Source organism: Lutjanus erythropterus, chromosome 24 (genome assembly GCF_056507025.1).
Source record: "Lutjanus erythropterus isolate fLutEry1 chromosome 24, fLutEry1.hap2, whole genome shotgun sequence".
NCBI lineage: Eukaryota > Metazoa > Chordata > Actinopteri > Lutjaniformes > Lutjanidae > Lutjanus > Lutjanus erythropterus.
In genome coordinates this window covers 14,439,597-14,466,789 of record NC_139340.1, presented here as the reverse complement: position 1 = coordinate 14,466,789, position 27,193 = coordinate 14,439,597, and the positions used below count along the sequence as shown (strand labels likewise).

At 42.1% G+C, this 27,193-nt stretch overlaps 1 protein-coding gene across 2 annotated transcripts in view; it reads left to right on the top strand.

Moving 5' to 3' along the window:
* The window catches only part of LOC146304821 (rho GTPase-activating protein 6-like), a 78,281-nt gene that overhangs the window by 48,665 nt on the left and 2,423 nt on the right, over positions 1 to 27,193 (top strand). For both annotated transcript variants that reach the window (XM_084713506.1, XM_084713507.1), the window contains exons 2-12: positions 10,543 to 10,702; positions 14,210 to 14,281; positions 18,148 to 18,296; positions 18,598 to 18,726; positions 18,815 to 19,010; positions 19,127 to 19,182; positions 22,019 to 22,169; positions 22,260 to 22,408; positions 24,639 to 24,818; positions 26,467 to 26,558; positions 26,652 to 26,902. In XM_084713506.1, the coding sequence (XP_084569632.1) occupies positions 10,543 to 10,702; positions 14,210 to 14,281; positions 18,148 to 18,296; positions 18,598 to 18,726; positions 18,815 to 19,010; positions 19,127 to 19,182; positions 22,019 to 22,169; positions 22,260 to 22,408; positions 24,639 to 24,818; positions 26,467 to 26,558; positions 26,652 to 26,902 (1,585 nt within the window). The remainder of the gene's footprint in view (positions 1 to 10,542; positions 10,703 to 14,209; positions 14,282 to 18,147; positions 18,297 to 18,597; positions 18,727 to 18,814; positions 19,011 to 19,126; positions 19,183 to 22,018; positions 22,170 to 22,259; positions 22,409 to 24,638; positions 24,819 to 26,466; positions 26,559 to 26,651; positions 26,903 to 27,193) is intronic.

Below are 27,193 nucleotides of genomic sequence, written 5' to 3'. Positions count from 1 at the left end.
ATTGATTTAGTCAACTCAGCACTGGGTCACATATCTGAGATTTGCCCACAAACTGAGATATGGTGGTATGAATTAGGCTGTGAATCAGGAAGCTGGAACAGAGCAGTTTGTCCAGGAAAAGAAACCTCTATCTTTTGACATTTTGTTGACCAAACGATTCATCAATTAACTCTGAGAAAAAAACAGAACAATGCCGCTGCCTCTTGTCCCTCCCACCAGACCCACAAGTTTGCACAGCGGCAGTGATAGAAGCCAATAGGAATGCCCTCTCACTGAAATTACCTATGATTGTTGTTTTTGTGTTGATCACTTCCAAATAAAGGATAAAGAAACTGCGACTCCCATCAGGCCTGAAAGCAGAGCCAAGAAGAGGTGCAGAAGTCTAGTTTTCTCTCAGACCTCTTCAACCACAATAGGCTGAAGGTTATTATGGTGGAATTTTTGCCCAAAAATAAACTTTCTACTGCAGTTCTAATTGATGATGAAAATACTTCCAGTCATTGGGGACCATTTTGTCGCAGATATCATGAACACTGACTCGACATTCACTAGAAAAGTGTTGAATTTTCCCTTTAATAAGCTATCAAGGGATGATATTGTTGTCAGTGGATATGAGGCGGACGTTTGGATCCGGTAAGGAGTGAGGGTGGGGAAGCCACGAGTCTCTCCGTCCAGTCAGGTCTGGAATTTGATATTGACCGTGATGGAAAACAAATGCATGGTCCGAAGTCATTACATCACTATAATGAGCTGCAGTTTCTGTGTTATTTTCTGATCGACCGGAGCCAAGAAGCTTGAAATGTGGAATACCAAATAAGTCTGCAGACTGTCAAAATAAAATCAGTTTCTGAATTAAACATTGATTAATGAAATGATGAATAAATCCAGCTACATCCATCATCACTAAAAACTGACAAACACACCCGGACACTTGTTTTTTCCTGGCAAGTAGTCCCTCCATTTCCTCAGCTGTACAGTCAGTGTTTGTTGACCGAAATTGTGCTCACCTCTGGTGGTTGAAAGACCGCAATTGTCATCTGCTCGGTTCTGTTTGGCAGTGGTTAGTCTACCGCTGAGTTGTGACCTTAATTTGAGTTTCAAATCACTCCATAACACACACACACAGGCCTGGAGGAACTCACATGAACACGCACACACATGCGCGCAGGACGAGGGGCTGAGGTCTGATTGCTCAGACCGTCTCCGCTGCCACCGTCAGGTCACAGTCACTTTGTCTCAGCTTGAGTGGAGCCCGGCGGCACATTTTTTCCACTTATTTATGCTAAAATGCACACGATGCCACACACAACAATCGCTAAAAGAGGTCTACTCTCTGTACGGGATTAGTAATGATTAACCAGCTTCATTGGCTCAGTCGGCTAGTCAGTGAGTGAGGAGGAGAATTTACAGACTTGTATACAGTTGAATAGCACTTGGGTTGTGTGTGTGTATGTGTGTGTGCCAGAGGACACCATAATGGCTCAGGAGAAAGGACAATGAGTGATAGTCATAGGATAGGATGCAGTGGTGGTAGTACTACTTTGACTGCAAGAAATGCATGCATTTTGACAGATAATGTTGTATTTTCATCTTTATTAAGAAATGTTGTCTTTTGCTTCCCCATTTTTAACTGATGTTTAATTGTATTGTCCTCCTCTCGGCCCCCAACAACCTCCATGAGAGGCCAAGAGGCAAAATCCAGGGAAAGTGTATCAAGGAGATAAAGCAGGATGTAGCGAGGAAGATGGTCCCAAGCAATATGAAGGTTTCCCAAAATGCCTTGCAAGCAAATCTATGGTTTGCAAGGCAAAGTAGGGGGTGAAGACCAGTCACTAGCATGCTTCTCAACCTCTCCCTGGTTTCCCTTGTTGGACGAGTTGTTGTGAGCAGAGGAATTAGCATGATTTTGTTCTACATTATGGGCCATTTTCTACCAAATTAGCTCTAATTCTCGAACCGGTTCTGCTCAGGATTCTTCAAACCTTGTTGCTGTCTAGCTGAGGAAAATGTTGATGGCCTGTGCACAGACTTTAAACGTCTTGTTTGTTCTCCGGCACAAGTACACACAGTCTAAATACTTGAGGTTAAGATGCATAAAGTTGAGTGTTGCAAACAGGAGTGTAATGCTTTCTGTCATAAGCTCAGCCTGCCAATGACAGCTGATAGAGAAATAGCCTGACAGATTGTTGGATGAAACCTGTGTTCCAACTGCCACACACATACAACCACACACACACACACATTCGCGCACAACCGACGCATTACCTCAACTTCTCTTTCTACTATCAACTGTAGTGTTGACACAATACCTGATTTGCTTTGCTTTTGCAGCTTACGTAACCATTATGCAAGATTCTAAATCTTCAAGGTCGGGCCTCATTATTGCTGCAGGCCCTTCATATTAATCTGTCTTTAAAATGTTTGAAGTTTGCCCGAGGCTTTAGATGTGCCTGCCAATGATTGGGGGTAATATTTGGAGCGCACACTCACAAGTTGCTCATTCTTGCGACGGAGCCAGGAGGGCCTCATTAAATGCAAAGGGAGACGAAAAAACAATATGCGGTGAAAGCTGATACGCACATATTTGTGCTCTTGTGCTTATTTCCAATTGTCTGTTTCCTCTCTGATGTGTTGTGGCTCCCCACATCCAGGAAAATATATCATAAAGCAGTGATAATTAAAGATATGCATAAAATTAATTTCAGAAATACAGTGAGGTGCAATTGTCCTGAAGTCCGAATGTATTATTTTTGCATTTTCTCTATATCTACAGAGTGCATATAAAATTTAAATTCAGCAAGGGCTCATAAATATTGTGCATTGCTGGACTGAGTTGTGTAACGCTTCAGTGAATCAAGAACATTAAGTATGGAAGTCAACACCAAAGTTGTTTAGACGCTTATGGTCCCTTTTAGAAAATAAGACGAATGATCCCCACAATATGCCGAAGTAAACATGCTTTTGTTGTGGTTCTTGGAGGGAAACATGGACAGATTGTCCTGTTCTGCAGGATTCTGCATGCTGGAAAGGACAAAACTGGGCTCAAAGTTGTGTAACTCAAGTAATTTGCGAGTGAGTGCATTTTGTTCTCTGCTGATTTTATGGAGTTGTATTTTATTACAGTACACTCTACTCTCCGCCAGACTGAATGCAACTTATGTAACCATAATGTAAATATTGTTTTAACTTCCATACAGTATGTACCTAAATATCTCTAATTGTATATGCTAATTTTTCCACATCCAAAATTTAGTTTTGGTGGATTTAGCTGTTTCTATGTCCTGCCGATGCATGTTAGAGCAAATTAGCATATTTCTGTAATTGATGACACTGATTACATTGATAAATCGCACCTGCCCCAACAGTCGGCATCTCAAAACCTTAGCAGCTCGCACTGAAACGATTTAGACTGATAAATACCGGGACAGGTAAGAGGAAAAATATGTTGAAAAATATGTGTTTTTGATTTTGAAATGATCTGTCCCTTTAAAAGAGTGAATAACAAGAATAATAGAAAATAGAGAACAAAAAGCACATCACAGTTTCAGAGACCGGTGTTACAAATGAAACAGGAAGAGGTGGCAAATCTTCACATTTGACAAGCTGCTTGCAACCAGTTATGTCTCACAGCAGCTGCCCTTTTATATGCATTGGAATTGTTGGTATGATAATTGCTTTTACAACCATAACAGGTCGTTTTCTGCACATAGTAGTCTATCGGCATGACCTCCCACACTGAAGCTCGATAACCTCACATTTAACAGCCAATGATAAGCCTGATATCACTGAATCACTTTCGCATTTGGTTATGTAACCTGTGTTGTGTGTGGATAACAGGGATCCATAATTTGGTGCTTATTTTCCCCCTCAGGGGGTGTCAGGGACAACCCAAAACAGGTGGAGAAGCCAATTAATTGTTACTGTGTGACAGATACATGTACAAACATGCACACACACACACACACACACACACCGACAGCACTGGCTGACAAGTGAGGGTGGTCAGTAATTACAAGCAGATGTGAACCTTGAGGAGGTTTCAGGTCAGCGAAAGCAATCTATTACATGCATGCATGAAGCCAACCTGTAAAAGACAAAAAAAAAAGGAGGGGAAAAAAAAGAAGTGTTGAAAAATACTTGCGCATTCCTCTGGATCGGTGTTGTGGCACAGAAACTCCGCTCAAGGGTCATTTAAAGGCAGCTGCAACAGAAAAGAGAATGAAAACAAACCATAAGCACACCGTGAAGAATTTTAGAATGTGCCTTTAGTGTCTTTATTCACTGTAAGTGATCTCTTCTTTCTTGCAGTTGTAGTTTTTTGAATGCATATTGTTGTAAAGATGACATTTGCACATCCTTCCCCTGGCAGGGATGCAATTGCAATTCTATAACTTTAGTCAATATATTGATGCAGTTTCACAGGAAGTAAATAAAGGTAACATGCTGCATCGATTTCACACATCTTAAAGGGATAGCTCTGACTTTCTGAAGTGGAGTTGAAGCACTTATTGATAGTGCCACTTAGTGCCACTTTGGAGCAGCAGCACCGGAAGCAGGTTCAGCAACCTGCCACTGCTTGATTTAAAGTTAAGGAATTCACTGTGTCGGGAACATGAATGTTTGTATAATTTCAAGGCAGTCTGCCCCTCTGTAGAGCCACGCCGCTGGAGTGGCATTCTCTAAGGTTAAAACTCATTGGAGTCTTGCAGGATTTGCACTCATTTCATTGCTCAAGCCAGTGGATTAAAGGCTTTATAACAGATTTTTTTTTCATGAAAAGAGGATTTTGGTCATTGTCTCTATTTACTGTTGTACGGGGCTGTAATATGGATATTTCCACCAGCACTTGAAGGCAGCATGTGCATGAATACAATACACACACAGTCATACAGTCACATGTGTATAACCAGTAATAACAGTTTTTGTCAATGTGTTGCCATGGCGCTCCAGGTCAATAATGCTCACACTGATGTCTCTGTGTTGTCTATTATTGGCTACATTATAGATAGCATGGTGCTGTCAATAAGTCATCAAGGACAATAATGGTCCAGAGGACAAGCACATAAAGTGGCAGTGATTTTTTTCCTGCAGAAAAACGTACATATATAAATGCTGAATAAGTGTAATGATGCACATTATTAACAGTGTTAATGAGGCGTTGTCACAGTGAATGATTTACACAGTGCAGCACAGCAACAAGTGTCCCACTGACTGTGTGCTTGTGTGTCCCAGGTGCGTTACCATAGCAATATTTCTCTCGCTTCCCGTCCCTTTTGATTTTTCTGTGTATGCGTCGCCACGGAAACTGACATATTCTTTTTAGGCAGTGGCTTTTTTTTTTTTTTTTTTTTTTGCGACATTTGTCCCTTTGTCTAAAATAGAAGAGAAACCGCAGCGCTGCAGTGCGCCGTGTGTCAGAGTGGCATTAGTCATCTAACTGCATGGTGTCAGTCCAGCCCAGTCAGCAAAGTCATTAATCTTTCCAGTGTAACATCTGTCACAGCAGCAACAGCAACACAACAAATCATGAATCCAATAGGCTTAAACAGAAGCTTTGTACTAAGGCTTTACACAACATTTCATATAGATGAAGTTAGACACATTAACCCTTTGAACGCTGCAGCTGTTTCTTGTACTTAGATATAGATAGCAATCGATCCAGCAACATCTTTCAGCCATCTTCTGTGTTTTGTAAGTGCAGAAAACAGTAAAAAGAAAGCTGAATTGGTATTTTTGATTATTATGATGTCATGTCTCAGATTTTCTAACACATAAAATGTCCTCATAGCTGCTTATAACTATTATAGTGTGTTATAAACCATTTAAAAAGTTGATATGGTGCTTAAAAATGTTAAGTAGGGAGACTTAAAGTTAAGTCATTTTCATGCGCTTCTCACTGAGCTGTTGTTTGGCTTATATCACACACATATATCACTTTTTGCATTCTTTTACCGCATGCGCTTAATCCTTTCCTTTCCCTCTTTCCTGATGATTTATACTGATTTAGTTCTGCTAATGCAAAATTGGATCAAGTGCAGCAAACCGGCAGAAAATACCATTAGTTAAACTGGGATCGTCTGATTAGATCTGCGGCGGTCGTTCCAGCAAACGGCGTCTGTGGGGGGTTCGGTGGCTCGAATACATACAGAGGAAAACAGATGATGGCAGTTGTGTGAAGGCTTAGCAACCAGCTATATTTTGGAGACAAACATTCCGAGTTAAAGGATCGTGACAGTAGCTGCGTGGCAGATTTGTCTCTATACAGCCTGTGCAAACAGTGTTACATCTCGCTAAGTTCTGGTTGTATGTTCCAGAGGCATTCAGTGTCACGGTGCACTGAGGCTTGACGTTTGCAAGATGAGCGGTCTGTATGAGCAGTGAATGAATAACATGTGATCCCATTAACCTGAATGGGCCTGACTATAACATTGGTTATGATAATATCATCCATGTGTGCTTCGCTTCATTGACTCCACTGATACAGCCAAACAAATCAGCATTTACTGCAGTGTACTGAGCTGCCATCACTGTCTCGAGTGTGAGAAAATGAGCTCTTGATTTGATGACTGTTTCAGCTGTGCAGGATGAAAAAAAACATTAATCTCTACTTTTAATCTCTAATTTTAATCATGAACTCAAGGTGACTCTTCACCATCGGCTTCTGTGTTTGTGTCTGCTGCTGTTCAGGCCAGGCTTGGATGTCTGACTGGGTAAACTTGGCTGTCGACTCGAAATGCTTGAAGGCCAAAATGGATCCCAAAGCTGTGTTTTTTTGCTCCATTTAGTGGAGTGCTGATGTGGAGCATGTTTGAACCCCCCCCCTTTTTTTCTTTTTAGATCGTTCGTCCATGTGAAGGTTTCAGAAACAATTTTCAGCCTCGCCTTGAGCAATTTCTGTGTCACTTCCTTTTCTTTGGTTTTTCTGGTGTAGAGTACAGCACTGGGGACTCTGAGGTCATGTCCTTGGCATTTTTTCTGAGGACTCAGGGGGTTGTAGTGACTTATGGGACAGCTCGGTTTGTTTTACAATTAAATAATCCACATGGTGGGTGTTTTCAGGCTGATTTTATTATTTTTAGACTAAGAAAAGATGATCTCTGCAGCACAATACTTCATTATAAGCTGTTCTTATCAAAACATGCAGCTCTGCTGTCCATCATATTAATATTATTGTTCTCAGTGTCTGATTTCTGAGCTGTAACGACAAAAACTACAAAATTGACATGTGCAGCAGCTCTGCTTTGCACAGAATCGATCTGCAGTGTTTGCCAGAGAGGCAGCGAGCGTCTATCCAAAATAATGACAATGAATAGTGGAGCATATCATTAATCTGTGGTCCAATCATTTAAATGACAAATGTTAGAGTTTAAGAACAGTTAGAGGAGAAATATGCCAGAGGGATGACACAGAGGTTGTGTCTTTTGGACGCCTTCAAACAGCAAATCAAACGTGAAACAAATAATCAAACATTATTCATCAGGAATGTATTGCGTCAAAAGTTAAACCGTGCAGGTTGGCTGCAGAGCATCTCAGTTTATAAATCTGAATGGGCGTCCCTGCGAGCTTTCGGCTGACTGTTGCCAGAGTCCAGTGGCGATACCAGGATTTAGTCTGCCCCCTTCGCTCTTCTGTCAGCATTCCACTGGTTTCATAGGCCGACACTCAAGAAGTGAAGCTCATCCATCCTCTTCAGAAACCCTGCTGAGCTGGAGCAGCTCGAGCGAGGAGAGGCCTCTTATTTAACTTTTCCAACTGTTTGTCTTTTCTTTCGCCGTGTGTGTGTGTACGCGTGGGTGTGTACAGGCATGTGCATGTGTGCACCCCCTCAAGCTGTGTGTGAGGTCAAGCAGGAGGGAATAGGGTTTCCTCAGCCAGCGATAAGGAATGGCACACACTGACGCGCACACACAAAAAACACACACAAAACAGCTGTGCTGGATAAAATGCTCTATTAAAGGGGGCAGCTTCTTCTCTCTGGACTCGTGACGTTTCACACACACACACACACACACACACACTCAGGTGGCTCTCCAGGTTGCCTGTGTCCACATCTTGTTTTCCCTCCCATGGCTGAATGATGGCTCTGTTGCTTCACTGCACTAAGTGGGGTCAAATAACAAGAGGGCTGACAGCAGGGGGAGCGACTCCAAGAAAATATTGTTGATAGAGGCCGAATCTTGAAAGCAAAGTGAGGTTTTTAACAAAAAGTCTTCAGTGGGTCTCAGGGAAAGCCATTTTTCTTTGATTGTAGGTTTGTTGAAACTGAATTGCTGGCCTTAATTTGCATGTAGAAGGAGCTGAAGTAGTATGAATAGTTGAAAAAGTGGGAAAGAGTCTAATATGTATGAATGGGAGTGGATTTTAGCATTTCCAAGCTATAAACTGTGATGTAAAATAGTTTCTCTCAGGTTGCAGCAGAGCAAAATCAAGACCCTGTATAAACACAGACACATTAGAGTACACTTGTAAGCCCTCTGTCTGGATAAGGCATTAGATAAATTGCAGCAGCGTCTCCTCTCTTTCTTTTCCCCCCCCGTTTTTTAACCTCTCCCTCTTCCTGACCTCTCCTCTCTGTAGACGCAGAGGAATGCATGACCAGAGATTCAGATGACTCAAATGTTCAAAGCCAGCACGGTCTCTGCGTTTCTAGCGATTCTTTACAATTCAGTTCAATCCCACCTCGATCGTGGGTTAATCCGAACCCGCGACGTTGACCTGTCTGTGGCTGAAAAATGAGGATGATGACTCAGACTGTTTTCTATAGCAACCGCATCTCCTCCTCCACATATGCAATATGTTCTTAATGTTTTTTTCTTTTATGTGCGTGGAGCGTATTGCAAATCCATCAATGCGAGGCTACTTCATGTCCCCACTTGCTCCTTGAAAGACAAGACTTTTCCAAGGCACATGCCGTCTCTCTGTTTATCTGTCTGTCTAGGCCACTTCAATTTTATACATTTAGTTTGGCTTTGACTGTAAAAGTAACATCCTGCACACATGCGGTATTTTTCATACTTTTAATATTTGTTCTCTATTTTCTGGGATTTTAATGACATAACCCAGAGCTCGTCAGCTGTGAGGATGAGGGAAAAAAAAGGTCTTTTCAATGCTTTTTTTATTGCTCAAAGAATGCTGAGGCCAAGGTCCAGAGAACCTTAATGTGGGATTGAAGACCCTGTGAGGTTAAAACTTATCTGCACCTTTTTGAATGACTAAATCAGTACTTTTAACATGATTGTTAATTTCAGAAACATATTGTGAAAGGCTCTGCAAGCAATAGTTTTATAGATCAAACAATTGAATGCATGTGAAAAGGGTTGTTCTACTTTTTTATCCCCATTTTTCTATTTTAATTTAAGTTATTTGTCTATAAAAAAAAAGGCCTCTATTCATAGAAAAATCTGTTGTTGATTTCATGTATAATTTTCTTTTATTTTTGTGTCACACAGGCTTTGGCAAAGTCTATTATAGTCATCTATTTCCCATGCCAGTAAAGTCCCTTTGAACAGGAGACAAATGCAGACTTCTAGGCAGAGCTGATGCAGTTCAATGATTTATTTGTGAAAATCAAGACACAAAAAGGCTCATGGGATAATGAGGCAAGCAGGGGTCAAAACAAAAAGGCACCAATCCAACACGGGCAGACGAATCGAAAAGGAATAGGCAAAAATCCAAAATCTGATAAACAGGCAAAAATAAAAAAACAGACTGGTTACAGGTTTTAGAAAAACAGAGGCTTGAAAACAAGAACCTGGAGCACATGGGAAATTAAACTTGATGATCTGGCAGGGAACAAAGGAAGTGAACTGGTATGTGCAGAGTGGGCTGATTAGGGAAAAGGGGTGCAGGTGAGGCGTGGGTGGCATAGCCATGGCGACTGCCAGACTGAAGAGAAGTGGGAACAGGTGGAGAGGTGGGGAAAGGAGGGCAAGTCCAAGTCCGAGAGCATCTGGTGGACAAGTAGAGAAAAGGATGGAGATGAGGGACAGGGATGCAGATTCTGGCGTGTGAGTCTGGATTCTGGACTCTGGATGCTAGGTGCATAGCATTGAGCAGCTAATTACTATTTCCTTCAGGATTTACTGCAGACCAAAATATGACTTCAGCTAAATGCTAACTCTGTATCTGCCGGATGTGTAACTAAGCAGCTGTTAGCGGACTGCCACTTTGTCTTACAGGAAGTTGTCTGCCAGCTGTTTCAGTCAGCATTCTCGTCTCCTGCTACTGTTTTCAAAGTCCCTGTCGCTAAGTGATACAAAAACAACAACAACAAACTCCGAGCTAGAAACCTACACTTGAAAAATAGCAAAGGACACTAAGACGGTTGCTAATCCTATGATATAAACACGCTAATGGTTGTTACCTTTTCTTTTGCAGGGATTTAGACATTTTAATGCCAAAACAAACTCTAACATGGAACATTAAACTAATTAGACTTTTTTCAAGATAAAAAACTGCAGTGGAGGGTTCATTATACACGTTCTATGTATTTCTTGTGTGATCTGATGGTCTTATCCTGCCCTTACCCTTTGTGTACCCCAGGGTGACTTCACCTGGAGCAGCCTGTCGGGGCGGAGCGTGCGTCTGACCCCGGTTGCGATCCAGAGCCTGTCGGAGCTGGAGAGGGCCAGGCTGCAGGAAGTGGCCTACACCCGTTTGCACCAGGACTATGACCTGGGATGTCAGATAACCATGCCAAAAGGTGGGAGCATGTGTGCGCTTTTTAACACAAATTGCAGACCTGAGTTAAACAGCGTTACATAATTTTTATGTCTGTTGGTCCCGGAAGGGTGGGATTTACTGCTTCAGCATACTTTCAAGACCCCTGACATTTATGTGACTGTTAAATGTGGCCAAACACATCTGTGAGTGACTCCGGAACTGTTCCATGCTGCTACTCAGTTGATATCCTTAACCAAAGTTTGCTGTGCAAGCTTGTCCTGCTACTTTCAAGTGTCCCATAAAGTAAAAAGCCTCTGACCACATCCTCCTGTCATCCCTCAAGTGTATTGAAGGGAGGTCATGTATGGTCTATGTTTGGGGAAGTTGTGACAACACATGAATTTAGATGTAAACCATACTTCACATTGGGATCGGGTGCTTCCTGTTTGACGTGGTATCTGTTGACCCTCCCCGCTCGCAACGACACGCGACTCCCTTTCCTGTTGCAGCTGAGTGGAGTCACCCCACTCACCACCATGTAGAGTCTATTAAAAAGTCCTAACTCAGGCTGTATTTGTACTTGTGGCTCCATCTTGAACTTAAACAACTGTATTCTGGTCTTGTAAACCAAACTGTTAAGTGAATAAGGTTGTTGAAAAGGACAAATTTAGACAAATTAATCCAGATATAGCAGAAATGGGTGGAGCACTGTACTGAAACTTCATGGTTTGTTTCCCCCATGCAAAAAATGTCTGCATGCATCAGCGTTTATAGATAGAAAATAAAGATGCACACGATCCCACTTAATTTAAACCAAACATGTCAATAAACTTCACAAATCCTATCAGATTGAATACTAAAACCGGAATGCACGACATAAAGTAGGTAGTTTCATACAATTCTGGTCTTATTTTTGTAGTCCTGATTTTTATTCCCTATTAAGCTCAAAAAACACTGAAGCCTATATTTCCTATAATGCAGCTCAGTAGCATCAGTTTCATTTTCCTGTTAAATGCACGTTTATACTCAGTGCTCCCAATTTGTAACACAAGCTCCTTGTGAGTTTTAAGCCAAACAGACTTTAGGAAGCTCCTCCAAAGCCACAGAGGACATTACACATCTGTTTTAACAGGATGAGTAGCCCTGTCACTGATAAGCGGAGCGAACTTCATGTAAAACTGTAAAACTCACAAGTTAGACAGATATATTTAGAGCTGGACTGTAAAACAGGGGAGGGTCTGTTGTAAACATCCTTTACAGATAAGTGTATAGATGCTTTCTTGATTCATCTTCTTGTGGTAGGTGTGTGCACACAGTTTTCCTGTGCACTTTGGGTGTGATCACTTTACCTTCAAATCACATATTAATGTTATCTACATAATGAACTAACGTCTATTTAGCAAAGATCAGAGGATAGTTTTAACCTCTTGAGGGATCCTAACCCCTACAGAGGGTTGAGAGCCGCTGGTTTAGATAGTCTGACTACGCAATAACCCATCTGGTAACTTTTTTTTTAACTTAAATCAAATAGTTTACCAGAACTTTCATGTTAATATTTAACCTTGTTTTCAGGATGGTCAGCCCGTGGTCACACTGATGCATTTTATGCACAGTGAGCAGCGTTTTTCGCTCTGCACGGTATAGAAGTGGAGTGTCCGCCGTGGCAGTAGTATAGTTCAGCCAGTGGATTATCCAGGGCCTTGCATTCCAGCTGAAGGTTAAACCTCTCCCCACCATGATTTAATACGTACTTGTCTGTGTTGCTTATGAATTCCAGAGCCCCTAACGGCCGCCATGTGCTTGCTGGGGAAATATTTCAACTTGTGTGTAAGAGTATGTGTGTGTGTGTGTGTGTGTGAGTGCTATTTCAGCACTGCTAATGTAGGCTCTAAGGCCCTGCTGTTTCTCATATTTATCCGAGCGGCGGGGGTCATGTTTCTAGTGTTTCTTGGAGAACGAAAGTGCAGATTGAAGAGAGATAGGGCAAAGAGAGATGGCACGAGGGCAGAGGAGAGGTAAAAGGTTTATCAGACAGTTTCACAACTGCTTATAGGAGTTGGACTGGGGAGGTTTTGGAGGTTCGGGGGATTTCCGTACGGCTTTGGGAGCCATCTGTCAAAAATCCAAACCATTTCCTATCTCTGCTTCTCCCTTCTCGCTTGCGCTCTCTCCATCACAACATCTGCTTTCTTTCTCCGATGTCACACCCCCTCCTCACTGTTTCCCACCTATTTTTCTCTTATGCACCCAAAGATTTCACTTCTTGTCCTTCTGACTCCGAGCTGCGGCTTTCTTTGTGGCTTTGAATCTTACGAGGACATGCAGGTTTCTCGTACATCACCACAACTGATAATCAAAGAGCAGCAGCAACGCAGAACTTGTTCAGAATTGTCAGAGATCGCCGGCCACATGGGGAAACTGAACCTGCTCCCTGACGTAACAAGCTAATGCTACCACTGTGTTGTGGGAGCTGGATAAAATTTCCTGAGCTCTGCGAGTGACTCATTTGATACAGCAGAAGGGAACATCTGGGGGTTCAAACTAAGGTTGCTAAACCAGCAGATCAAGGCAAAGACTCTCTGAAGGGGTCCAAATCTTAAATGATCTGTTCTGTGTAAAAAAAAGAGCAGAGTGACCAAGTGATAGCATCAAAAAGTTGCTGAGGTTTCAAGAACTGACATCCTGGCGCGAGGCTTTAAGGTCGGCGCAATTTCCAGATTTTCCTGATCATTAATCAGCAAATTCAGGAGTCATTCATCACGCTGACAGCTGACAAAGTGGCTTTCCTCCTTTCAGAGCGCCGCACTCCAAAACCTGGATGTGAAGCAGTCACGTGTACGCTTAATAAACATCCCTTTCAGAGTGACTGACGTGATAACTCGAGCACTGCTTTTCTTTACATTTGTTTAAGTCATGTTTAATCAACCAGGGCAGCGCTAACATTAAAATCCAGACTGCAGGGTTCTGGCAGAGTTAATCTCAGGCACTTTCAAGGCACCTAAACCAAACATTTCTAGACTCTCAAAGCCTTTATCATAAATATCATTGCAGATTCCTTTATATCCTCATATTAACTTTTGATAGTCATTATTTAATGCTTGCCAATTCCAACAATTTGGGACAAATAAAAACAGAGCAATAATTTGCAAATACTTGCATTTTCAAAACTTTTTTGAAGACAAAACCTGAAATCTGTTTTTCATGGGAAACCTGGCCAAGAACACCTATGGATGCCCCTGTGTTGCACTGTAATATTTCCCAGAAAATCCATAACTCGTATTATCCACCGTAGATAAGTAATATAAGTGATTTAACATGTTTTGATGGATATTATTCATGATGTCTAATACCGTGGCTGACCCTGTCTGACGTTCCAGTTAAACGGATCTGAGTTCATAGACAGCTCTCCCCCTGTGGTTAATTTATGTCTGCATTCCTGACATAAGCTTATTAGATATAATAAGGGAGATAAGATAGAGCCGATATGGAAGCAATTTGTTTCACATGAATTATTTTTGTGTTTTGTTTTGTTTTTTTCCCCGTGCAGATGGACAGAAGAGGAAAAAGTCACTGAGGAGGAAGTTGGACTCGCTAGCAAAGGAGAAGAGTAAAGACAAAGGTATGCCAAGTTAATTTAAGCACCAGTTCACGGGGTTTTTCTCTTTCAGCCTGTTTTTGTCACGACTGTTACGCGCCGCTCTCCTGCCCGTGAGACAGAGGGCCAGGCAGTCTGCGGTCTCCGCCCCTCGGGCAGGTGAACGGAGAGGTTATAAAAACACAGTTTCTGTTTACCGAGCTTTGACAGTTTATATTTAGCTTAAGTGAAGGGACTCCTTGTAAGGGGACTAGCTCTGAGAAGCAGCCGCTCTGCTGCACTAAGCACAGCATATTTGGCAGAAAGAGAAAAGGATCTCGGTGAAAGGAGCAGGAGATAAACTGAGTTGGGCTTTTCTTTGTCAAATTTGTGATCTCAGTTCTTGATTACAATAAATAGACTCAGAGAAAATACACTCACCAGCGCTGATTTCTGCTTAGCCGGCAGTGTTCTTCAGCACTGACTAATATGGTACAAATGAGTAAGCAATGGCAGTTTATGGAGATTTAGTAACTGCGCTCTTGTGAGAAGGGAAGTCAGCCAACATCAGGCAATATCTGAAGAAACTGTGGGGTGGATGTTGAAAAGCTGATGCTAAACTGCATCCCTGCTTAAGAAGTTGAATAACACCAATATTGTGTGAAAGAATAATGATTGCTTAATGATCTGGAGTGCTCATTTCTGCATAAAATATTTCCCTGGAAAATGTCCCCAAAATTGCAGCTCCTTCGATTTGCATGTTGCATACTGCGATTTTGCTAATATTTCAATTAATTGTAAAAAAAAAAGCAGCCATGTATTCATCTGACTCTGGCAAGTATGCAAAAAAAAGCAAGCAACTCATATTTTCATGCAATATGTTGTGTTAAAACTGGGCTTCAAATCTTTGTTTACTGCTCCAATAAGAAACAGCTGTCGGGCTCTGAGTTTTATATGGGAGGGATGATGAGGCTGCAGCAGTATGTCACAGCTGTGTTGCCTGAAAATAATGCACACGCTTTGGCCAGTCAGAACCTGATGCTGTCAATGGTTATCATGAGGCAGTCAACTGCTCTTGATCCCGGAATGACATTAATTATAGAAGTTTGATTTCTAGAAGTTATGTAACATTGACGTCATCTCTGAGTCTAGGTGTAGGTGGCTTTTCCCACCGCGACATGCCTGGCTGTACCCCTCCGGAGCAGATGGCTCAGATGTAACTGCGGTCTAACTCGCCAAATGGATTCTAAGTTTAATTTTCGCCCCGAATACCAGCCCCGTGTTTGACTTTGAAGCAGCCGCAGCCTTTTCTCTGCGAGAGAGAACATGAGGATATTGTGACCAGACTTCAGTCGAGATATTTGCAAATAAGGTTTAATAGCCGGTACGATCTGCTTTGAGGACTTTATGGGTAACATTTTACCTCAGACTTTATCAAGCAAGTTGTCAGTCAAAGCAACGATTCACTAATTGGTCTCTTAAATGCTTTCTTGGCACTTTGTCCGCATTGTCCTGTGTGGTAAACTCCACCCATCTGGCACTTCTTTGTGCACATTAAAACAAATGTTTCATGTTATTTATAACTTTCCCGAGGCTGTGAGAGACTTTGTGGACCAAGACTTAGAACACATCCAGCTTATATAAACACTCTACAGTACAAGGTCATGAATAAGAAATAGCAAAAAAAAAAAAAAAACGGTGCCGAAAACCAAGACCGTAGCTCCTAAGGCCTGGAAAATGTAGATTTATGAAAATCTGACATGGTTTGATAAATGTGGTCTGGCCGCGGACTCGCTGTGAAGTGCTGTGCATTACGTTGGCAAAGCTCTGTGCATTATTCGATCCAGATTGTGTATGTGTGCGCGTTTCTCTGTGTGTGTGTGCGCGTGTTACATAAGCTCCTGTTAGCGCTGTGAGGCTGCAGAGCAAATTCGTTGTGTCACAGTGTTAGTGGTCATGTTGTTCAGGAACCACAGCCCTCCACTTGTGGTTGTGGAATGCATTTTGCTTTCTCTCCCTCTGTTTTCCTTTGCCTCCACACACACGCACGCACACACACACATCGACTGAACAGCTGGACTGTTTTTTCTCAGCTGTTGGCTCAGGCTTTGGGATAATGGAATATATAGCCTGCGATGGCCCAGTATGACATCATTTCTCTCTGAAGTCCCATGTCAATTGCCATGTTTTGCTTCATCAAGTTTCTGCATACGCTTTTGCTCAAGTTAGAATACGTCTCCTGCAACTCCTTGCCAAAGCAAACTCTATTTCTGTCTCTCGTCATGGTTTAAAATGACTGAAAATGGAACAAAAGAATAAGAGCTAGTTAGATAACACGCTAGCTGTTATAAACATATGTGTCATGTGCTGAGCAGCCTCTAAAAATGACCTACACTCTCAGAAACAAAGGTGCTAACTAGAATTTCTTTAACTGGTCTCCAGAGGAGAGCTCAGAGGACATGACGTCCGTGGACGCATCAGACCACAGCACACTTTCCCACTGTACATCAGTCCACCTCAGACGACCTCGGGCCCAGAGAAGTTGGCATGGTTTCTGGTGCTGATATGTCTCTTTCGCTTCGCTTGTCTTAACTTGCATTTGTAGATACGACAAACTGTGTTTACCAACAACGGTTTTCCAAACTGTTCCTGAGCCGATGTAGTATATTTTATATAATTATGTTGGCTTTTAATGCAGTTTTTAATGCAGTGCTGCCTGAGGGATCAAAGATCGCAGGTATTTGATGTTGATTTTGGCCCTTGCCCCTTACGTGCTGAGATTTCTCCAGAATCCTTGAACTTTATAAGGATATTATGGACTGTAGATGGTGAAATCCCTAAATTCTTGCAGTTTTGTGTTCAGAAACATTGTGCTTAAACCGTTGAGTAGTTTTTCACAAAGTGATGAACCTTGTCTCATCTTTGCTTGTGACGAACTGAGCCTTTAAGATCCAATCATGATACTATCACCTGTGAACAAATAACCTGTTTACCTGTTGAATGTTCTTGATTGTTCTGCAACTTTCCCAGGCTTTTGTTGCCCCCGTCTTTTTTGAAACACTAAAATTGAGTCCCAACTATTGAAGGTCCCCCCTTTTTTGGAATCAGGGTTGTAGAACCGTCTGTGAAAGGGTTTAACTAGAGCGCACTTCGGGGGTTCTACAGAGAACTTTTGTCTCTTCAGTTTTGTCTATTATGCTACAAAGAACCCTCGACATACCCTTGATGAAAGCCCTTCAGAAGGGATCCTTTTGGAACCCGTATTTCTGAGCGTGTGCATGACTTTGCTTGTGGGTTAGAGTCAATCACAGTTGTGTTATTTTGGTCAAAGGCACTAGAATTAGTGGTCTGTCAAAGGCAGATTTCTGCCAACTTTCTTTCTGTGATGTCTTATTTTGGAAAACAGATGTAGTACTGTAGTAGAGCTATGAGTGTTTTAACTGGCATAGTAAACGTGTTGGGAGGCTTTTATCACATGTAAAAAGGCGAGTTCAGTAGAGAGTAAAGAGAGTTTCATTGGAGATACGCGTTTGATGTCCGTGATGAAAGTTCATAGAGTCTAAGAGCTATTTTTGGAAGTTGCTAATTGAGCTTTTCTTTTTCTTTTTTCCTTCCATTCTCGGCTAACTTTGTGCCTTTCCATCTTGTTTTCATCAGGGATTCCCAAAACTTTTCAGATTGAGACCCAAAACTTACAACAATGTATCATGGGTTGCCTTAACATTCACATATGTAAACCATTAAACAACCTGACAAACCATGAATGTAAAATGTAAATGAAATATTTAATTAATTATAAAAGAACATGGCACTTTTCTTGACCACAGCTGTATTTTGCTATTATCTTTTAAAATGTAATATCTCCTCCTCTTATCCCCTTCCTTTCTGGTCTTTATTTCCTTTTTTCCCAGAATGCATACCCCAGGCCTTCAGTATACCGCTTTCCCAGGTCATCGCTAATGACAGAACGCACAGGCAGCGTCAGGACGGCTATCGACAGGACCATCCACAGCGCGAGGAGCACAAGGACTCCTCCGACCTCGTCTCATCCATTTTACAGGTGATGTCATTTTACAGTTTATCTGTCAGTTAAATGCCCCTAGGCTTAGATAATTGCTTTTATTTAAAAGGATAGTTCAGACTTTTTGTAGAGGTACTGTATTAGATGGTGGTCCACACACCCCAAGTTTGGAGAAGCAGCAGGGGCACCAGTGTAGGAAGCTAAGCAACAGCATGAACTGCTGTGAACTCTGTCAGCAACAAAATGTATTTTATGAACTATCCCTTTTAGGACAAGCATTATCTTAAACTGCAGAATGAGGCAAATTGTAGACATCTAACTCTTGGATTGTGTCCTGCAGTTTGCAACCAAGCGACCGTCCAATAAGGAGTTATCCAGCAGTAACTCCTCTTTGAGTTCCACCTCGGAGACAGCCAATGAGTCAACGTCACCCAACACGCCTGAGGCAGCGCCACGAGCGCGCAGGAGGGTGAGGCACGATTATAAAATTGATCCCAATCTGAGCAGGCAGCGGGTGTTTGTTTTGAATGTGTCTAAATGAGCTGATCAACCTACAGGGTGGCATGTCAGTGGACTCGATCACAGACCTGGACGACAACCAGTCCCGCCTGCTCGAGGCCCTGCAGCTCTCCCTGCCGGCTGAGACGCCGAGCAAAAAGGAGAAGCACCGGGACAAGAGGCTGAGCCTCAATCCCATCTACCGTCAGGTGCCCCGGGTGGTCGACAGCTGCTGTCAGCACATCGAGAAATACGGTATGACTGCAGGCAACGTATATGTTTAATCCAGTCTTTCATTTTTCCTGTTACTACAGTGACAGGTGCTAGAGACAGACAGCTCTTTTAATACTTTTTCTCCTTTCTCCTCTCAGGTTTGCAGACTGTGGGGATCTTTAGAGTAGGAAGCTCCAAGAAAAGAGTCCGACAGGTGAGCATTCATCTCTTGTGTTCTGCATGGCAGCAGCACCTCATTAATGGGACACTTCATATTATTGAAGGGGGGTTGTGTGAGGTAAACATGTTAAAAAATTTATATGCTCTTTCACTACTCAGAGACTTTCATCTTGGAAGAGATGGCCACAGTGTCACAGTTCCCATCTTGAAGTAAAAGTGGATGTCAAAGAAACACTGCTATAGATCTCTTTTCAGTGTTTAATGAAATATACTGTTTATACAAATACACAATTATGCCCACAGTAAGCCAATATCCATGTAAAATAAAGAGCTCCTCACCAAAGTGGCACCTTAAAGTATTAGAAGCAGAGAGAGAGTGAGAGAGAGATGCAGAGACAGGCAGACAAAGGAAAGAGAGAGAGAGCAGGGATCAGTTAAGGTATAGTTTAAATAATGTTTAGGTGAACAGAGACATAATAGCTTATTTTGTACTTACATATGCTGAGACAAAAGGCTGCATGGACCTTGGTGCTCTGAGGGAGACAGAAAGCAGAGGTGAGCTCAGATATGCTAGATTCATCTGATATTGTCTCTTCTAGAATTAAAATAAGAGCTATTTAGTAAACTCACAATGAAAGAAGAAGAACACATGTTAACTCCACATCAGGGAAAGGCAAACCTTCACTGCAAATATGCCCTAAGGGGAGAGAAAGAGAGGCCAGGTGGGTCAAGAGAACAGTGAGAATGAGGGCAGCCTTATTACTGTATTACTTACAGTAAATGGCAGTTGACACATCCTCAGTATGGCGAGGCGGCAGGAGTACTGGTGCAGGACACTAAGCAATGCAAAGTTTAAGTGAACGCTATATATTTAGAATATTGTTTTACTGCTCTGCCTCACCATCAGACGGCCTTTTCCAGTGGGAAACAGTTGATACATGAACCAAATATCGCTCTCGCCAATGGGAGCTTCTTGAGGCAGCGGTAGACCAGCATCTCCTCTGTTCTGCAAGGTAAAATGACGCTAAAATGGATCCAAACTACGGATAAATGCCTCACACTGCCCCATTTTAAATAATCCGAACTATCCCTTTAAGTGTCCTTCCTGCCCACAGATAAGACGGTACACACGTTTTCCTAACAACAAGTAAAAGGCTAATTTTGCACAAAGTGAAATGACTTTTTTGTGCACACGTTATTTGCACATTCAGCAACAAACAAAACCTCCCTCCTAAGAATAGACTGTGTGATAACCAACACTAAACACCAAAATATTGTCGTCTGCGCTGCCAAAGCTCCTTCTGTTGCATTTGCCATTGTGTTAAATGTAAACAGTCCTTCATCCAAGAGTCTAACGCACACATATAAAGATCTTGAGCATTCCTAACAGAGCTGTATTTTTTATTCAACACACATTTTTTTTATCAAGTTATTCTGCATACTCCTACACCTCTCATTATCTTTTACCTTTGACCTCTTGAAGTGAATAAACAGCGAAAGAATAAACCAGGGTGAAGCGTCATGGGTCAGTCAGCGTGGGCAGCATTAGTTTTTACATAATCTTTTGTGTTGCATGTTTTTATAACACTGACTTCCACTTGTTGGAGTTAATCTGAACTAGAAACACTTATTTGTTATTGAGGGAGTGGGGATATTCATGCATAAGCACACAACCAGATGTTCTGAATAGAATGATTATTTAATCCTCCTAAAGAGGTGCAGCCCTCTTTAACAGCTGAAAAAGATACTTAACCTTTCTATGGTATGTCAGGTTATGTTATTAGTTTTATTAGCTTGATATTTCATGACCTTTACTGATCTTTGGAGAATTTGCTAAATTGAACGAGCATGATTTAGAACAGACGTGTTTCACAAATCTGCTACAGGAAGTGACTTCTGTGGTTTCAGACGTCCCAGATGGTGTTGTGGTTCAGCATTATCTCTATGACACAATCGATTAAATAACATGTTTTTGCATATCTTAGTGCAGCCTGCGACAGAAACATTTTGCTTTTATTCTTCCTTTTTTCCATTTAAACTTCTCAACTATCACTTACTCTGCAACAGCATTGACAAAAGGTTATTACGGTTATGAAAGGCGGCATTTTATTTGTCTTCTAACCAGCATGAAAATCTGTGATCTCCCCTCAGAGTAGAAAGTTTTTTTTTTTTTTTTTTTTTTTTTTGCATTTTGAGAATAAAGTCAAAAGGCATAAGAAAAAAATAAATCATAGGTGGAGACTATGGCGAGGTGCAGACTGATCTGTATTCTGCCAATAAAATACAGTTTTTAGTTTCCAGGCTGTGTCACAATGTGGGAACTCGCTTAACAACATTAAAGAGCAGGAGGCAAATGAAAGAGAATTAAACAGACCGAATTACTTTACACAACACAATAATGTAATAGTAATGTGTTAATTGTGGTTAAATGGACCACTCTCCCCCTGTGCATGTTTATAACACCTCCTCTTTATTATAAACTCCTTAAATTAAATGGTTTGTATGCACACATCTGTATATGATGTTCAGTCTGTGTTGATACAATCCAATGTCAACATTTATGCATTTGCCACCATTTGTAAAGTGAAAACTGGTATATAAGTGAGCAGGCTGCACAGATGACCGCCGTCTATCCATCATCATGGCCGACAATAGACTTTCCCTGGAAGTCAGCCAAAGGCCAGATCCTACAGATTAACATGCATACTGGTAAAACTAGTTTGACCGCAGCGTCTACCAGGTCACTTGGAGGACCGGCAGGAAGTGAGTGAGTGTGGGTGTGTGCGCTACGAGGAATATAATGGCCATTGTTATGTGTGGAGGATGTTTCTGAACTCCCGCTCTTCCTCCGTTTTTTCTCTTTCTTTCAGCTCCGCGAGGAGTTTGACCGCGGCGTCGACGTCCAGCTGGATGAGGAGCACAGCATCCACGACGTGGCGGCTCTGCTGAAGGAGTTCCTCAGGGACATGCCCGACCCGCTTCTGACCAAGGAGCTCTACACGGCCTTCATCAACACCACATGTAGGTTTCATTCTCACCTGGATCCTCTTTTCTTTTTCTTTTCTCCATTTTTTTTTCTTTTTCACACATCCATCCTCGCCTGTGTTGCAGTGTTGGATCCAGACGAGCAGCACAACATCACTCAGCTGCTGGTCTACCTGCTCCCAGCATGCAACAGCGACACTCTCCACCGTCTCCTGGAGTTTCTGTCCACTGTGACCGACCACGCCCCCGATCGGCAGGACAAAGACGGGCAGGAGGTGAGCGAAATTTATGAATGAAAAGTACAGTATGCAATTTTGGCAAAAGATAATTGAGAAAGATTGCTTGGACTTGATCCACCAACCCAAAGCATCGGTATCTGACGATCTGGGGAGGACAGATAATAAACTCTCTTTCACCAGAATCGCCTACTGCACTGACCTCTGATTGGCCAAAGTCTCCTTTCACAGGCTAGATTTTCTAAAGCCTGAAATTAGAGCCAAGAGGGGAAGCAGAAGTCTAGTTTTCACCAAAAAAATCATACCAAAATAAATTTCCTACCACAGCTGAGATTCAAAAACTAAAAACACAGGAAAAAGATCCTGTCCAAAACCATCCAGATGTAGTTGTGTTCAGACATGTGCAAACTGCTTTGGTAGCACTGTGTTTGCCCTGCGTTTCCATCTCATTGGGAGTAAATTACCACAGAAGCGATAGGAATCAGTTTGTGTCGCTGGTATGTACACACATTCTACAGCACGAGCCGTCCGCTTACAGGTGCCGGGGAGGACTGCTGCCTCATGCTGCATGTGGAAAAAGTTGTTTTGAGGAGACGCAGAGTTGTTTTCAGCTGTGTGAAATCTGATAAACTGAAACTGAAAAAAAAAGACAAAAAAGAATGTGGAGATGTGAGCTTACCAGAACTCTGGAGGCTGCTCCTCATCTCTGATTGAGGCTAAGCGGCTGCAAGCATAGCACACCTTACTGTTGGCTCGAACTGTACACAGTAGAGCTGCATTGTGGGTGATGTAGGCCCCAGATTTTGACAAGGAAGAATGTGTGCAAATAAAAAAGTTTGAGCAATATTCTTTTCCAGCACTAACCTAGTGCCTTTCCTAGCTAACCTACATGAGTTTCACTTGCATGAGATAACTTAAGAAATACAGTAAAGGAGAAAGTTGACAGAGGTTCCAGCTGGGACCAGACTTGCTCTGTTATTAGAGCTCAGAGCAAAAAAGGGGCGGGACTTATTAGGGGTCAATCATGAGAATTTAAATGACAGATTATCTCAGATCCAATGCAATTCTGACCCGAATTTACAAATCCTTGAATAATATAAATTGTATTCATCTATAGTTAAGTGTCAAGAGGGTAGCAGAGGTTGGAATAAAGGAAGTGACATCATGATGGTTTTAACGATCTGTTCTTTCCCAGTCTCACATTCCCTTTAGCCTTTAACTTGCAGACCATGGACGCGTGTGTGTGTCAGGATAGATGGTTGTTTTAGTGTCTCTGCATGTGTGTAATCTCTCCACTTTGTACAAGGGAGTGTGTGTTTTGGCATGTTTGCGCGCAGATGGAAGTGTGTTTTGTCGTCTCCATGTGTATACACGAGAATGGAATCGAACATTGATGTGTGTGTGTTTTTTCCCTTCACGACTCTGTGGCTCCAGTATGTGTATCTGAGATCGTGACAGGAAGTTGATGCGTTTCACACTCGGCCAGCAGCAACACATCAATACTTTCGGCCGCTTGTGGCTCCCGTCTCTCCTTTGGGACTGGGAGTGGAAAGGGAGGAAACTGGGAAAGAATCAGAAAAATGAATTTATCACAAAAAAAAGCTCTGAAGGGCTTGAGACTTCAGATACTAATTGTGTCACAGGATGTTCACCGTCACCAAACCCTGGTAGAAACAGATTCAGCTGTCACACACTCCAACACATTTAGCGGTAATGAACCCCATGTGACAAAGTGACAAAAACAGAGGGGACGTGACGAGACATGCAGAACGTTGGAGGGAGAGATGAGAAAATCAACATGGAAGGTTGGATGGAGGATGGAATCAGAGGGGAGAGAAGAACAGTCAGGAGGGAGGAGAGGAAATGTCTGTGAGGACTGTGTAATGGCAGCAAAATACTGTGATGGCATAGTTTTCATCAACAATGTTGACATAACTAAGTTAAAAGTTAAGTAAAAAGAGTTTGAGTTTGAAAATTCTGGAGAAATGTCTAAATAATTTCGTTATACTTAATTAAACCCGTCGGGTTGGAAAAAACTGCTGTAGTTGTAGTGTAGTTTATAGCTGTTAAACATTGTCACTACCCCTGGGTATGTTTTGTGTTGCAGATAAGACAGATTCATGGGAAAAATGCATTAAAGCACAAGTTTTTCTTCGTTTAAATATACCTTTATTTTGGCAGGGAGAGTGGTGGAGGAGTCCTTCTGGGTCTCGACAATCTGGCATTAACAGGGCTGCACTTTTGTGCCGTTTGTGTCCCCCAAACACAGATCACGGGGAACAAGATGACGTCTTTGAACCTGGCCACCATCTTCGGCCCCAACCTGCTCCACAAGCAGAAGAGCTCGGACAAGGAGTTCAGCGTCCAGAGCTCGGCCCGGGCCGAGGAGAGCACGGCCGTCATCGCTGTGCTGCAGAGGATGATCGCCAGCTACCAGACGCTCTTCATGGTCAGTCATTCCTCGCTTCCTCCTTTGATTCTTCCACTACACACACACACACACACACACAGTCTCACACTCACTCATGCACACCTTCCCCTCTCACATTCTTGTGTAGGCTTAAAGTAAGACAATCCGTCCTGGCTCGGCAGACAATAGTCGTCTCAGTCAGTGAAAGCAGAGGAAAATGAGAATAAACAAAGACTGAAAGATGACAGATGGTTGTGTTTATGGTCAAAATCACACCTGACTTCTTGTGAGTTAATGCACTCTTAGAAATAAGGGTTCCAAAAGGGTTCTTCTTGAGTTTCTTGTTAGCACCCTTAGAAGGTCGAAAGGTTCTGGAACAACTGACACCATAGAAATAGAAGAAAGTTCTCTGTAGAATCCCTCATAGGGGGTTCTGGGTGGAACCTTTCACAGATGGTTTTAGGTGTAACCTTTTATGTTGTAGGTTGAACCCTCTGACGGGGTTCAAACTGAAACCTTTCAAAGGCTTCTATCTGGAACCAAAAAATGGTTCTCCTATTGGGACAAGCCATAGAACCATATATGGTTCTAGATGGCACTTTTATTTCTAAGAGTGTGCAACAAGAAGGCAAAAGACAAAAGACTAAAACATCAACAACTTCTCTTCTGCTCTAACTTGTTCTTTCAAAAATAAAAGCAGAAGATTCAGGCTTGAAAGCGCTCATGCGGTGTCAGAGGAGGTCATGATTTCACACGGATTAGCCCACCGCCTCATCAGATGCTTTTGTTCCGTTCTGTTCTCAAACAGCGCAGGCGGGCAGCTCGGGTCATTTCGGGTCCGAAACCTTACACCGTAATGTTTTGTAATCTGCCGCTGCCGTTCCGCCGAGGCTTACATTCCTGCAGTAAGCCAATGAAGAGCTATTAATTGTACAGAGTGAATTGGTACTGACTCGCTCAGTCTTAGTGAGTAAAAACAGATTTGTGGGTGGCTCAGGTTCTCCGAATGACATCTGAAATTTGTTTCATAACCTGCTTACATCTGAATCTGGCAACTTTCAAAGTGTTTGGTGATGAGAGTGATTTGTGGACAGTGTTTGGCCAGCATTGTAATCCATGTCTGATGAGGCTAAAATTCAGATAATTGAAGATCAGATTAAGAAGTTCACTGGATATGAAGGTAACGGGGCAAATAAGACAATCATTCACGTCTCATTGTTTGATGTTTAAACATCGGGCCCTTAAACAAGCAGTAAACTATTTATTATGTGTTCCTAAGAGAAAAGAATGGGTGGTAACACTTTGAACAGGTGAGCATAAGATTGACATTATACTGTCATAACCTGTCCTGAACATGAAGGAGTCTTTATGATCATGTATGACTCATTCCGTCAATCTTTAATGCAAACATTGTCTGAGACATCTTTGCTTTGACACCTTGACATTAATCAGACAGACAATAATGTCTTTGTTATGAAAACTGGACATTATCAAACTTAAAAGAAACTTATAACATTTAATGACCTCTTTATGACAAGTCCAAAATGTAACCACTTTACTAGAGGAAATATTCATGACACATTTGTGTATTTATGTAATTTTTATGTAAAAGAAAAACAACAAAAAGTTATTTTTTCCATTTATTTCACTCAAATGGTTGTTTTTAAATGGTTAACATATTTTTTAGGTGCCTCCTGATCTGCAAAATGAGGTTTTAATGAGCCTGTTGGAGACAGATCCAGATGTGGTGGACTATCTTCTGAGAAGAAAAGCATCACAGTGAGTTACACACATAATTTCAAAGCTTAGAAGCTTCCTTCCCAGTCAGTTTTTCCTGTTTCGTACATATTTTTGTCTTTAATTTAACCACAGGAGCCCCGACCTGCTACAGACGGAAGAGCCCTTTACCCTCAGCGAGCGCCGCTCCTCCAGCGACTCCAACAAGGCGTCCAGCGGCGAAGTGTCGCCTTATGACAACAACTCCCCGGTCCTGAGCGAGCGGAGAGGAGAGCCGGGAAGCCCGGGCAGCGAGCAGCACTTCCGCATCCCAGAACAGTACAGTCTGATGGGGCAGGTGGCTGGCTGGAGCAGAGAGTCTGGAGCTGAGACCTGGGGGAGCAAAGGTGAAGGCTTTATATCCATACAGCATTAATTTCTCTCATTTTTGGCTTTGAATTTTCAAATTTGGTGCATTTCAAAGTCAGATTTTTGCTGCATAATACACCAATAATATTCATTTTTAAACTAGATTAAACCTTGGTTTAATTTCATTTATGTTGCATCAAACGTTTAAACTAGATTAATGTTAAGAAATTAAGCATTTAAACCTCTGTTTTAGGTTTTAGGCAACTCCAGTTTAAACTTTGATCCAATTTTAAGTTTAAACTTACACTTGAGGAGGTTTAAACAGCTGC